This window comes from Blennius ocellaris (genome assembly GCF_963422515.1).
Source record: "Blennius ocellaris genome assembly, chromosome: 11".
NCBI classification, from domain to species: domain Eukaryota; kingdom Metazoa; phylum Chordata; class Actinopteri; order Blenniiformes; family Blenniidae; genus Blennius; species Blennius ocellaris.
Window position 1 is genome coordinate 28959079 of NC_137660.1, and position 14185 is coordinate 28973263.

At 50.3% G+C, this 14185-nt stretch overlaps 1 protein-coding gene across 1 annotated transcript in view; it reads left to right on the forward strand.

Moving 5' to 3' along the window:
• The window catches only part of LOC308136477 (liprin-beta-2-like), a gene marked incomplete at its 5' end in the record, with an annotated part of 34813 nt that extends 22462 nt beyond the window's left edge, over positions 1–12351 (forward strand). The window contains 12 exon segments of the mRNA XM_080504815.1: positions 1–101; positions 2391–2529; positions 2626–2745; positions 3494–3644; positions 4116–4227; positions 4731–4819; positions 5079–5201; positions 5322–5447; positions 6555–6743; positions 8444–8650; positions 10965–11030; positions 11642–12351. The exon segment at positions 1–101 is cut by the window's left edge and continues 44 nt beyond it. Coding sequence (XP_080360941.1) covers positions 1–101; positions 2391–2529; positions 2626–2745; positions 3494–3644; positions 4116–4227; positions 4731–4819; positions 5079–5201; positions 5322–5447; positions 6555–6743; positions 8444–8650; positions 10965–11030; positions 11642–11689 — 1471 coding nt within the window. The 3' untranslated portion in view covers positions 11690–12351.
• Positions 12352–14185: the final 1834 nt, after the last annotated feature.

Here is a 14185-nt window from a genome sequence, read left to right on the forward strand (position 1 = left end):
GCTGAGCAGGACGAGAGAGCGAGGGGCGGAGCTGAACGGCCGGGAGCCGTCCCCCGTCCCACTGTCCCCGGAGCTCGTCCCCCAGCAGGACTACAGTCTGAGTGAGTCTGTCCCCAGGACTGCATGTGTGTCTCTGCTGAGTCCCTGAACCCCAGAGTGAGTCTTTATGATGTCAGACAACCCCCCCTTTGATCCTCCCCCGTTAGAACATCAGATCCCAGGAGCTGCATTCACAATCTGCTGTGTCTGTGTGAGCTGGACTGGCTCCGCCCACACACACGCCCATCTATGGGGAAGAGGAGGAAGTACTTCCTCTCGTGGCACCATGTGCCAGAGCAGAGCTGCCTGATTGTGGGAGGAGTCAAAAGGGGGGAGGAGCCTACCTTGATTGTGATTGGATGACACTATATTGGGTCTGATTTCTAATTGGCTGCTTGGAGCAACACACTTTTTTAAAGAGAGAGAGGGAGAGGACACACTGTCTTCACCTCTGGGACGTCGTTCCAGATGTGGAGACGATTCTTACTGCTGGAAAAACTTTAAAAAGTGGATTTTTACAAAATTCAACTGCTTTAAAATTTTTCCCAAAGTAATAAACGGACTCCTCACGAATGTCTGACGCGTCTTTGAACGCCTCACATAACCCCCCCCCCCTCCCAGGACACTGAAGCTCGCTCTGGGGTTTCCCAACTCCTTCCTGCCAAATAGTGAGCCAGAGGTCAAAACAAACCAAACTAACCAGTGACTAACTGCTGCCACTGCTTCTCCTCTGTCTCTCCTCTGTTTTTCTGCTTCGCTCGTCTTCCTCCACGCTTTTCTGTCCGGGTCGCATCAGTTCGCTGCAGAAGCGCCAGCGCTCCGGCTCTAGGTACCGCCGCACTCACCCCGCAAGAACCGCCCCCTCCCCCGGCAAACCCCCGATTTAGTCGTTTCTAACTTTTTGAAAGTTTTTTTTTTTTTTTTTTTTTAGCCCGGAGACAAAAAGTCTATTTGAGAGTTTTAAAGATTACTTTATTGAGTTAAAATTGAGATAAAAGCCTCAAACGTCGCAGCTGACGAGCCTCTGCTGGTCTGTCTGAGGCTGCGTTTCCACGGTAACCAGTGTCTTTTGCGTTTAAACGGCAACATTTTGAAATTGATCTCGAAAGATGCTGAAAACGATGTCGTTTTTTCCCTGTCGGCCCACTAGTTGGTGCTGCTGTTGTGAGTTTTAGTACCGAAAACACACACACACACACACACCCGCACGCACACACACACACACACACACACACACACACACACACACACACACACACACACACACACACGCTGACGTCAGCTTGTGCTTCTCTTCCCGCTCGCCCTCCCGTCCCGCCGCTAACCTCGCCCGCCGCCTCAGGATCTCCCGGGAAACACGACCTCTACGGCGTGGGTGGGTACTGCTGGCGTTAACCCCGTGTGTGCCGGTGGAGGGCGGCCATGTTTACCTCCGCTCCACTTCCTGTTTCACCAGGAAGCCACGTTTGTAACGTCACTGACGAAGAGTCACAAGTTACTTTAGTAGTCAGTTACTCATTGAGTTAAAGTGAAGTTACATTACCTACTGGGAGGAAGATGCTCTATAATCTGCTGTTAGAGGAGGAAGATGCTCTATAATCTGGTGTTAGGGGAGGAAGATGCTCTATAATCTGGTGTTAGAGGAAGATGCTCTATAATCTGGTGTTAGAGGAGGAAGATGCTCTATAATCTGGTGTTAGAGGAAGATGCTCTATAATCTGGTGTTAGAGGAGGAAGATCCTCTATAATCAGATGTTACAGGAGGAAAATGCTCTATAATCTGACGTTAGAGGAGGAAGATGCTCTATAATCTGGTGTCAGAGGAGGAAGATGCTCTATAATCTGGTGTTAGAGGAAGATGCTCTATAATCTGGTGTTAGAGGAGGAAGATCCTCTATAATCAGATGTTACAGGATGCTCTATAATCTGACGTTAGAGGAGGAAGATGCTCTATAATCTGGTGTCAGGGGCGGAAGATGCTCTATAATCTGATGTTAGAGGAGGAAGATGCTCTATAATCTGGTGTCAGAGGAGGAAGACGCTCTATAATCTGGTGTTAGAGGAGGAAGATGCTCTATAATCTGGTGTTAGGGGAGGAAGATACTCTATAATCTGGTGTCAGAGGAGGAAGATGCTCTATAATCTGGTGTTAGGGGAGGAAGATACTCTATAATCTGGTGTCAGAGGAGGAAGATGCTCTAGTCATTGTGTTCATGTCTTCTTTCATTTCCTGGGTTGAACAAGTTTCATCTCTTGCTTTAGTTTCGTCAGCAGAAATGTGATTTGTGGATTTGAACCAGAGACTCTGAGTCTCCGTCCCTCATCCAGCCCCGTGTCCCCGCTGGTTTTAGCAGGACCCCAGGAGAAGACGGACGACGGCGTCCTGACCGACTCGTCCCCGCAGTCCTCCGGCGTGGACTCCGGACAGCAGTCCCCCGTGTCCCCCGAGAACCGCAAGACCCACCGAGGCATCAAGAAGCTCTGGGGGAAGTGGGTTCTGGCCGACGTCCTTCCCGGCGTGTCGTGGTAACCTCCCGTCTGTCCCCACGCGTCTCACGTCCTCTCCCGCTGGTTCCTCTCCTTCAGGATCCGTCGCAGTCAGTCAGGAAGTCCGGTCCAGCTCCACGACCCAGACCCCGGGGACTTCAAGAGGGGGGGCTTCAGAGCCACGGCGGGACCACGACTGGCCCGTTCGGCCAAAACAAAGTAATTACATGCATCACGCTACGACCACCGATCTGGAACGTGGACATGTTTGTCCCACAGACGCTAGACAACATGGAGGTCTGAAGGAGGCGAGGTCAATCCCTCAGAACTTCCACAAACCGTCTCTGATCGGTCTTTGATCACAGCGTCTTTCTAAAACAGTGTTTTTCAACCTTTTTTGAGCCGAATGTTAAAATGTTACACTCTGCAGCCTCTATTAACAATATAAAGTCTTTCTCATCAAAGACATCAAAGTCTTTCTCATCAAAGTTTTATCAACAGGAATCCAGTAAATCCAGAAAGCAAGGACTTTTTTTAATAGTGCCTCCCTCAGTGTGAAACCTGGACCTGATGGATGAAGAGCTGAGATCCTGGTTTTCAAAAACTTCTCCATCACTGTCACTGACACAGTACTTTGATACAAGATGGTAGCAGGAGGTGGAGATGAACCACACTGACGTCTGTCACTTTACATTTCACCGGCAAAGTTCTGTGCTGCCCTCTAGTGGTGAAGAGTATTTATACAGGATTACTCTGCAACACACTGTCTCTGTGAGAGCAAAAGTTGTTTTTTTTAGAAAAAAATGTGAAATTGGATAATTTCCCACGGCTCCCCTGACGAGATCTCGCGGAAACACCGGTGTGGTTGAAAAACACTGTTCTAGAGCATCGATCCCACTGAGTCCACCCGTCCGTGGTCATAATGTTGTGGCCGGTCTGATCCAGAAGCTTCTGTCCACCTTGTCAGAGACCTGAACATCCCGTTCTGCAAGTGGAGCTCCGAGCAGGTCTGCGACTGGCTGGAGGACATCGGGCTCGCTCAGTACGCCGTCCTCGCTCGCCACTGGGGCGCCGACGGCCAGACGCTGCTGGCCGCCACGCCGCAGGACCTGGAGAAGGTACACACACACACACACACACACACACACACACACACGAGACGGGGGTATCAGGGAAATCTCCGAGCTGCTGACCAGCCACTACCGGTGTTTCGGATTAACTGGTTTCCCTGTTAACTGGTGCCCCTCGTCACGGCAGACGTTATTTTTTTCCACCGAAGTTGTAAAAGTCCCGCGGCGTTCGTTTGTCTCATTCGAACATCGGCCGCCGCTGACGGCTTTGAGGCCGGAGGCACCGGTTGACAGGGGAACCAGTTACACCGAAACACCGGTTCGTGACGGAACCGTGTCCCCCGGCTCGTTCCGCCTGTCGGACGCTCGTCTCCGTCCCGTCACTCCCGCCGGGCCTTTAGCGACGCTCCCGTCGGCCTCTTTAGTCACGCCTCCGGCCGCTCGTCTCCTCGATTAGCGCCGCCGCCCAGGTGCCCCGGCGTCACGCTGACGTCTCCTTGTGTTTGTGGCGCCCGGCAGGAACTCGCCATGAAGAATCCGCTGCACAGGAAGAAGCTCCAGCTCAACGTCAGGACGAGCAGCAGCAAGCGTCCAGAGAAGTCGGCCGAGCTGGATTACATCTGGGTCACCCGTAGGTGGAGGAGGAGGAGGGGGGGGGGGAGGACGGGGGGGGGAGGAGGAGGAGGGGACGAGGAGGAGGAGGAGGAGGAGGAGGGGGGGGAGGAGGAGGAGGAGGAGGAGGAGGAGGAGAAGGGGGGAGGAGGGGGGGAGGAGGAGGAGGAGGAGGAAGAGGAGGAGGGGGAGGGGGAGGAGGAGGGGAGGAGGAGGGGGAGGAGGAGGGGAGGAGGAGGAGGAAGAGGAGGAGGAGGAAGAGGAGGAGGAGGAGGGGGGAGGAGCAGGAGGAGGAAGAGGAAGAGGAGGAGGAGGGGGGAGGAGGAGGAAGAGGAAGAGGGGGAGGAGGAGGAGGAGGAGGAGGGGGGGGAGGAGCAGGAGGAGGGGAGGAGGAGGAGGAGGAGGAGAAGGGGGGAGGAGCAGGAGGAGGAGGAGAAGGGGGAGGAGTAGGAGGAGGAGGAGCAGGAGAAGAAGGAGGAGGAGGAGGATGTCTCGGTGTCTCCTCACAGTGTCTTCTTGCAGGTTGGCTGGACGACATCGGTCTTCCTCAGTACAAAGACCAGTTCAACGAAGGACGAGTGGACGGACAGATGCTGCAGTTCCTCACGGTGGTGAGTGGAGGAGTGGAGGAGTGGAGGAGTGGAGGAGGCGTCGCCGCTCTCTGATTGGCCGCCGGCCGCTTCCTGGAGGAGGAGCCTCAATGATCCCGAACTCCAGATCATAGAGCATCTTCCTCCAGCGACGCCGTCGTCGGACTGAATCTCAGGCCTTCCGGCTCGGCCAACGCTAACGCTAATGCTAACGCTACAACGGGCTCACTTGACGACGCGTTGCGACGCGTTCCCGGTCTGATCCGGCCTCTCTGTGCAGAACGACCTGCTGTTCCTCAAAGTGACGAGTCAGCTGCACCACCTCAGCATCAAGTGCGCCATCCACGTTCTCCACGTCAACAAGTTCCACCCCAACTGCCTGAGGCGGCGGCCCGGAACCGAGGTACTGCAGGGAACATGAGAGCCGTGAGGACTCAGCTCAAACTGTCACTTAGCATCTCTGCTAGCGGCAGCTGTTGGTGTTGTTGATGTTGCGTTAGCATGTCCTCTCCCGCTGTTCCAGAGTCAGTTCTCTCCCAGCGAGGTCGTCCAGTGGTCCAACCACCGGGTCATGGAGTGGCTGCGCTCGGTGGACCTGGCTGAGTACGCCCCCAACCTGCGGGGCAGCGGCGTGCACGGCGGCCTGATCGTGAGTGTGTAGCGGTGGGATCTGGACTCTAAAATAACGATGAGTCGACTGAGTGTAGAAAAGATGACAAATACACTTAAATCTTCCTCCACTCTGGTTCCTCGGCCTTTAAAACCGACTCTCTCTCCACAACATTTTAAAAGAACATTAAATCTGAACAATGAAATAAAATGAAATACAAAATTTGCAACGCTGCCATCTGTTAGCTACGTAAATACAATACATGGGCTGGAACAAGTGAACGGAAATCAAATGAATAGAGGTTCAAACTAAACAAACACAAAACAGCTCAGTAACATGACGCCACACTATGACAAACGATCTACAGTAAAGAACTCCACATAAACTACTACATTTACAGACAAACAGCACGAAGTTGCTGCAGTGAATTCCCATACGACTTAGCCTCCGCCGTTAAAACCAACACTGAGGAACGACGGAGGCCCGGGAGGGACAAACAAGACAGAGTGCAAAAAGGCAACTCAAAAATAAAGCAAAATAAACTATTGAGATAAAATTCACAAGCACTCAACATAACAATAATAAACATGAATTGAAAATAGTAATAATAAATAAAGTGCAGGGGGGCGTGGGGGAGAGGCTCGGTGGGCGTGGCCGGTGGGCGTGGCCAGCGTGTGTTGTGGGCGTGGTCAGCGTGTGTTGTGGGCGTGGTCAGTATGTGTTGTGGGCGTGGGCCGCGTGTGTTGCGGGCGTGGCCAGTGTGTGTTGTGGGCGTGACCAGCGTGTGTTGTGGGCGTGGTCAGCGTGCGTTGTGGGCGTGACCAGTGTGTTGTGGGCGTGGTCAGTGTGTGTTGCGGGCGTGGCCAGTGTGTGTTGTGGGCGTGGTCAGCATGTGTTGTGGGCGTGTGTTGTGGGCATGGTCAGCGTGTGTTGTGGGCGTGACCAGCGTGTGTTGTGGGCATGGTCAGCGTGTGTTGTGGGCGTGACCAGCGTGTGTTGTGGGCATGGTCAGCGTGTGTTGTGGGCGTGACCAACGTGTGTTGTGGGCGTGGCCAGCATGTGTTGTGGGTGTGGTCCGCGTGTGTTGTGGGCGTGGCCAGTGTGTGTGTCTGACCCCCCGCGGTGTTTGTTTGTTTCTGTGGACAGATACTGGAGCCGCGGTTCAACGCCGACTCCCTGGCGCTGCTGCTCAACATCTCGCCGCAGAAGACGCTGCTGAGGCGCCACCTGGCCACCAACTTCAGCAGCCTGGTGGGGGCGCCGGCGCAGCAGGAGAAGAGGGAGTACCAGGAGGCGGCGGGCGGCAGCCCGCTCAGCATCACCGCCAAAGTCAAGGTGGGAACACACACACACACACACACACACACACACACACACACACACACACACACACACACACGACTTCCTGTGTGTCAGCGCTCTGTGATCTGGGTTTAATCCGGAGGGGTGGAGGTGGAGGTGGAGGTGGAGGTGGGGGGTTTAAACCTGAGTTGCTCCGGCGCCGCTCGGGGAACAATAATCCACAGAAACACTGGATTCACACTCGACCTTCTGACCTTCAGAAGCAGCTAACGTCTCCACCAGGAGATTAGCGCTGGAGAAAAGGGAGAAAAGGGAGAAAAGGGTGAAGCGTGTTTGTGTGTCGGAGGATTTCCTCTCTCGGGGTTCCGCTGGCTTTTAGATAAAGCGTCAGCAGGAAAACAGCTTAAAGGACTTTTTTTTTTTTTTTTTTTCATAGAAGCCGCTGCTTCGCTTTTCAGCCTCGGAACGTGGAGAAGAAAATATATAAATACGGATTAGAAAAGTTCAAATGGGTCAGGAGCTTCGTCGTTCATCACATTTTAACAACGTATTTATAGAAGCAGCAGAATCATTCAGTTCAAACTGATCTTAGTAAATAAATCAAATTCCTTTATTTGCAGTTTAAATTGTGGTAATAACAGTGTCAGCTGGCGGCTACATCTTTAGCTATTGGCTACATGTTTAGTATTAGCTGGCGGCTACATCTTTAGCTATTGGTTACATCTTTAGTATTAGCTGGCGGCTACATCTTTAGCTATTATCTACATGTTTAGTATTAGCTGGCGGCTACATCTTTAGCTATTGGTTACATCTTTAGCATTAACTGGCGGCTACATCTTTAGCTATTGTTACATCTTTAGCTATTGGCTACATCTTCAGTATTAGGTGGCTGCTACATTTTTAGCTATTGGCTACATGTTTAGCATTAGCTGGTGGCTACACCTTTAGCTATTGGCTACATGTTTAGCATTAGCTGGCGGCTACACCTTTAGCTATTGGCTACATGTTTAGTATTAGCTGGCGGCTACATCTTTAGCTATTGGTTACATCTTTAGCATTAACTGGCGGCTACATCTTTAGCTATTGTTACATCTTTAGCTATTGGCTACATCTTTAGTATTAGGTGGCTGCTACATTTTTAGCTATTGGCTACATGTTTAGCATTAGCTGGTGGCTACACCTTTAGCTATTGGCTACATGTTTAGCATTAGCTGGCGGCTACACCTTTAGCTATTGGCTACATGTTTAGTATTAGCTGGCGGCTACATCTTTAGCTATTGGCTACATCTTTAGCATTAACTGGCGGCTACATCTTTAGCTATTGTTACATCTTTAGCTATTGGCTACATCTTTAGTATTAGGTGGCTGCTACATTTTTAGCTATTGGCTACATGTTTAGCATTAGCTGGTGGCTACACCTTTAGCTATTGGCTACATGTTTAGCATTAGCTGGCGGCTACACCTTTAGCTATTGGCTACATGTTTAGCATTAGCTGGCGGCTACATCTTTAGCTATTGGCTACATGTTTAGCATTAGCGTTGTTAGCATTGACACGAATTTCTCAGTGTATAAATTCTTCGTTCCTATTTTTTCCACGTTTCCTCCATTTTCTAAACGTTCTGTTTCCTCGTCACGACTCCGGGACGGCGGAACGTTTCCGTGTATTTCTGGTTCTGATCCAGTTCCGACCCGGTGGGTTCCTCACGCTGGTTCCTCTCTCGTTCCTCCGCAGCCAAAGAAGCTGGGCTTCTCCAACCTGGCCCATCTGAGGCGGCGCCGGCCGGACGAGTCCACCGACTACGTCTGTCCCATGGAGACGCCGCCGCCGCCTCAGCCGGCGCTCAACGGCGTGCAGGGTCGGCCCTACGCCGGCTTCAGAGGCCTGAGCCCCATCCTGGACCGGGAGTCGGACCGCCGCAGGGACCAGGACCAGGACCAGGTGGGCCCCCCGGACAGCAGAGCTGGCTCGTCTCCATGACAACAGGCGTGACAACAACATGGCCGTACGGCGTGGACGCACACGGACGCTGTGCTGTCGCGCTTCGCGTCGGCCAATCAGCTGTCACCGCTACTACTCTGCTTCCTCTGCCTGCAGCCTGTAACACCCCCACCCCCCATCCTTAAGCCCCGCCCACACCCTTAAACCCCGCCCCCCTCCTTAAACCCCACTCACGTGTAACCCCCCCTCCCCCCCGTGCCTTATGGGGCTTTTCTACTGATACCTCGGTTCTTAGTCTCCTCCACTCCGTGTCAGAACCCGGTTCCAGGTACTTTCCGAGAACCTCCGACAAGAACCGACAAGCAGGAAGTGAGGACACTAGATGAGTACGGACGCTGGCTCACTCATAACAGCTAACTGCCATTTTTAAAACTCAAACGCAAACTCAGGAACAGAGATAAAGCACAGAAATTACGACCCGGGGGTTCAGGAGCTAGAGCGACCCGCTACAAGACGACCCGGGGGTTCAGGAGCTAGAGCGACCCGCTACAAGACGACCCGGTGGTTCAGGAGCTAGAGCGACCCGCTACAAGACGACCCGGGGGTTCAGGAGCTAGAGCGACCCGCTACAAGACGACCCGGGGGTTCAGGAGCTAGAGCGACCCGCTACAAGACGACCCGGGGGTTCAGGAGCTAGAGCGACCCGCTACAAGACGACCCGGGGGTTCAGGAGCTAGAGCGACCCGCTACAAGACGACCCGCTACAAGACGACCCGGGGGTTCAGGAGCTAGAGCGACCCGCTACAAGACGACCCGGGGGTTCAGGAGCTAGAGCGACCTGCTACAAGACGACCAGGGGGGTTCAGGAGCAAGAACGACCCGCTACAAGACGACCCGGGGGGTTCAGGAGCAAGAACGACCCGCTACAAGACGACCAGGGGGGTTCAGGAGCAAGAACGACCCGCTACAAGACAACCCGGGGGTTCAGGAGCTAGAGCGACCTGCTAACAAGACAACCTGGGGGTTCAGGAGCTAGAGCGACCCGCTAACAAGACAACCTGGGGGTTCAGGAGCTAGAACGACCCGCTACAAGACAACCCGGGGTTCAGGAGCTAGAGCGACCCGCTAACAGAAGCTAATAACCAGCCACAGCTACCACCGGTGTTTCGGGTTAACCGGTTCCCATGTTAACTGGTGACCGGTGTCCCTCATCACAGCAGATGTTAAAAACCCACAGCTGTCCTGCAGAACGCCTGTTTAACCACATTTCCATTAAAGTTTAAAGTATCTTACAATTTGTTTGTCTTAGTCTAACATCAGCTTAAGTCACCAGTTAACAGGGGAACCAGTTAAACCGAAACACCAGCCGGTAAATCTTTGATAATAAAGCAAAATCCAACGTGGCGCTGAGGCGAGTCGTGATGGAACTATGGAGAAGCTCCATCGCTGTGGAAGAGACACACACACGCACACACACCCACACACACACACACACACACGCGCGCCTGTGGACTCACTCTGACATCACTTCCTGTTCCTCCCTCTGTGCATACGGCCTGGTGTTTGTGTGACGACCTTTGACCTCTCCTGACCTCTCCTCTGCTTTCTGACGCTCCACATGAACTTGTGCAACATTTGCTGGACGATCTATTTAAATACCGGAGTCCCGCAGGGCCGACGGCCGGCGGACAGTTTCTACACGTATTTTCATATTTCACTGTAACAGTATTTTTTATAGCCAAGACGTTTTGTGCTGGTGTCAATGTGAAAGAGATCGTTTATTAATAAACTATAATGATTTAGATTACATCTAATCTGTGTTTGGTGGTTTTATTGTGTATTTATTTAGTTTGTTTAAATTTATTTCAATAATCCAATTCTCAATTTTGTTACAATGGACTCAAAAGTTTTTTTTTTTTTTAATCATTAAGAAAAAAATTACCGGAAACAAAAGAATAAAATGGAAAATGTTCCAGTTTAGTATTTTTAATACATCTTATTAAAAATATATATTAAAAAAAAAAGTGTTTTGGAGCCACAAGCAGAAGTAACCTTCATCAGCCACTACTAACCGGCTTCATCATCATCATCATCATCATCATCATCATCATCATCATCATCATCACCATTGTCACCATATCTAGAAGCATCATCGTCGTCTTCATCATCGTCATCACCATGTTGATCGTCGCCATAGTAACCGAGTCACATGAGACGTGTGTATCTGCAGGTACAAACTCAGCCAGTGTGTGTGTGTGTGTGTGTGTGTGTGTGTGTGTGTGTGTGTGTGTGTGTGTGTGTGTGTGTGTTGCAGGCGGCGGTCAGCGAGGGGGCGGTCCTCCAGATTGAGGCTCTGTCTGAAAGCATCAACAACCTCACAGTAAGACGATTCCTCAGCTGGAGGACGAGCGAGAGACAGAGAGAGAGAGAGAGAGGGAGCGAGAGAGAGAGAGAGAGAGAGACAGAGAGAGAGAGAGAGAGAAAGAGAGAGAGAGAGAGAGGGAGGAGAGAGAGAGAGAGGCAGAGAGAGAAAATTAAAACTTAAATTAAAAATTAAACCCTTGCGATGAAATCAGATGAACAAAAAGTGTAAAACTCCTTCCAGCTACTTTGTAACACTTTATTATTGTATTATCTTTATTGTGGTCGATGTAGAAACCTTCACAATAAAACCTCGGCTCAATGAGACGAAATAAATGTTTTTAAATTAAATGTATTTATTTCTAGGAAATAGAAATATACAAACAAATGTACAGAACCTCTGATAATGTAGAGATACTGCAATGTAGTAATTCTTAATAGTACAGTAATACTTAAAGTAATATAGAACCAGTGATGTAGAAGTACAGTAATACTTACAGCAACGTAGAAATGAAGATATAGGAGTACAGACATGTATAAATAAGGTATAAATAATAAATGAGGTAACCTGAAACACGTCTTCTGAGCTCAGTTCTCTCACACTACAACTCCCATGATGCTTTGCTTCAGCTGCTGCTCGGCCGGGACGAGCTGAGGCCTCAGAAGGCACTGGTTTGAAGACCGCCGGCTCACCTCAGAGACCTGGCTCACGGTCCTGGAGCCCCGCCCCCACTCCTGGAGCCACGCCCCAATCCTGGAGCCCCGCCCCCACTCCTGGAGCCACGCCCCAATCCTGGAGCCCCGCCCTCACACCTGAAATCTTTAAAGCAGAAGACCTGCCCCATCACCAGACTTCTGACCTGAAGCCCCGCCCTCAAATCTAAAGCCCCGCCCCTACATATTCTGTTTTCAAAACATGAAGCCCCGCCCTCATTTCGAAAGCCACGCCCCTTAATATGAAGTTTTTGAAACATGAAGCCCCGCCCTCATGTCTGAAGCCCTGCCCTCATATCTGTAGTTTTTAAACCTGTAGCCCCGCCCTCACACACGAAGCCCCGCCCCCACACTGCGCTCCTGTTCACCCGCCTCCTCACCCGAAGCAGTAAAGTCGCCCAGAAAGCTTCTTCCCTGCAGCAATAACGACGTCGGCTCCTTTCCAGGCGGAGGAACGGAGGCGATGCTGGGGTCAAACTACAGCCAACGTTTCTGACGGACATCTCATGAACTCCCGTTTCTGAACGTGATGATAAACAACATCGGTGCTCGTGAAGTTGATTCCACGTCTTCTTCACCTCCTTTTGTAAACACATGTACAGGAACGTGTTTCTGTTGTTGAAAAGTGAAGAAAACAAACTGAAGGACGAGTGACTGAATAAATAAGTGTGAATTCTGAGTCAGCAGGTTTTTACGTTTCGTTTCTGGAATCACAGGAAGAGTTTGTGGAGCTGCGGACTGTTAAATAACCGTTACCGTGGAAACCAGGTGTGACAAATCAAAACTTTAACCACACGGACGTCCATGTGGCTTTTAAATCAAAACACTAAGGTGACTGTCAAAATAAAAGTACCAAGTTGGATTGTTTTTACGGTGACTTTCAAAATAAAACCACCAAGTTGGATTGTTATTACGATGACTCTCAAAATAAAAGTACCAAGTTGGATTGTTATTACGGTGACTGTCAAAATAAAAGTACCAAGTTGGATTGTTATTATGGTGACTGTCAAAATAAAACCACCAAGTTGGATTGTTATCACGGTGACTGTCAAAATAAAAGTACCAAGTTGGATTGTTATTATGGTGACTTTCAAAATAAAACCACCAAGTTGGATTGTTATTACGATGACTTTCAAAATAAAACTACCAAGTTGGATTGTTATTATGGTGACTGTCAAAATAAAACCACCAAGTTGGATTGTTATCACGGTGACTGTCAAAATAAAAGTACCAAGTTGGATTGATATTACGGTGACTTTCAAAATAAAACCGCCAAGTTGGATTGTTATTATGGTGACTTTCAAAATAAAACCACCAAGTTGGATTGTTATTACGATGACTTTCAAAATAAAACTACCAAGTTGGATTGTTATTATGGTGACTGTCAAAATAAAACCACCAAGTTGGATTGTTATTACGGTGACTGTCAAAATAAAAGTACCAAGTTGGATTGATATTACGGTGACTTTCAAGAATAAAACCACCAAGTTGGATTGTTATTATGGTGACTGTCAAAAGAAAACTACCAAGTTGGATTGTTATTACGGTGACTTTCAAAATAAAACCACCAAGTTGGATTGTTATTACGATGACTTTCAAAATAAAACTACCAAGTTGGATTGTTACTACGGTGACTGTCAAAATAAAAGTACCAAGTTGGATTCTTACTGCGGTAACCCTGACCCAAAAAGTAGCGTTGTCAGTGACTCCGAGCACCGTTGTCGTGGAAACGGACCGTCCAATCCCCACTCAGGACTTCAGGTTTCCCCTCTTCGCCGCCATGAGAGCAACAGTTGGTAGTTGTGTTTGCTGATTCCAGCCTGCAGGCGTCCCTCGTCCTCCGGCTGCAGGTGAACTGGTCAGGTGAGTCTTCTGTTGACTCGTCTGAACATTTCAACGCCGACACTGCCGTCTTCGTTATTCCCAGAAAAGTTGTGAACGAGTCGGGACACTGGGCTTCACGACACACACGTACCGTGTTTGGTGGACGGCGGACGGAGGACGGAGGACGGAGGACGGACTTCAGAACCCGAAGAAGCTTCCAGAACCTGGTGAGTTTCCAGACGCCGTCACCGAGCTTCTCCAGCGTCTCGTCATCTGGAAGACGAGCTTCCATATGGTTCCTGTTCTTCTTTCCTTCATCACCTGTTGATGTCGTTCCTCCAGAGCATCAGGGAAACGTCCCTCTGACCTTCTGACCTTCTGATCTTCTAACCCTCTAACCTTCTGACCCTCTGATCTTCTAACCCTCTGACCTTCTGACCCTCTGATCTTCTGACCCTCTATCCTTCTGACCCTCTGACCTTCTAACCTTCTGACCTTCTGATCTTCTGACCCTCTAACCTTCTGACCTTCTAACCTTCTGACCCTCTGACCTTCTGAACTTCTAACCTTCTGATCTTCTCACCTTCTGATCTTCTGACCCTCATATCTTCTAGCCCTCTAACCTTCTAACCTTCT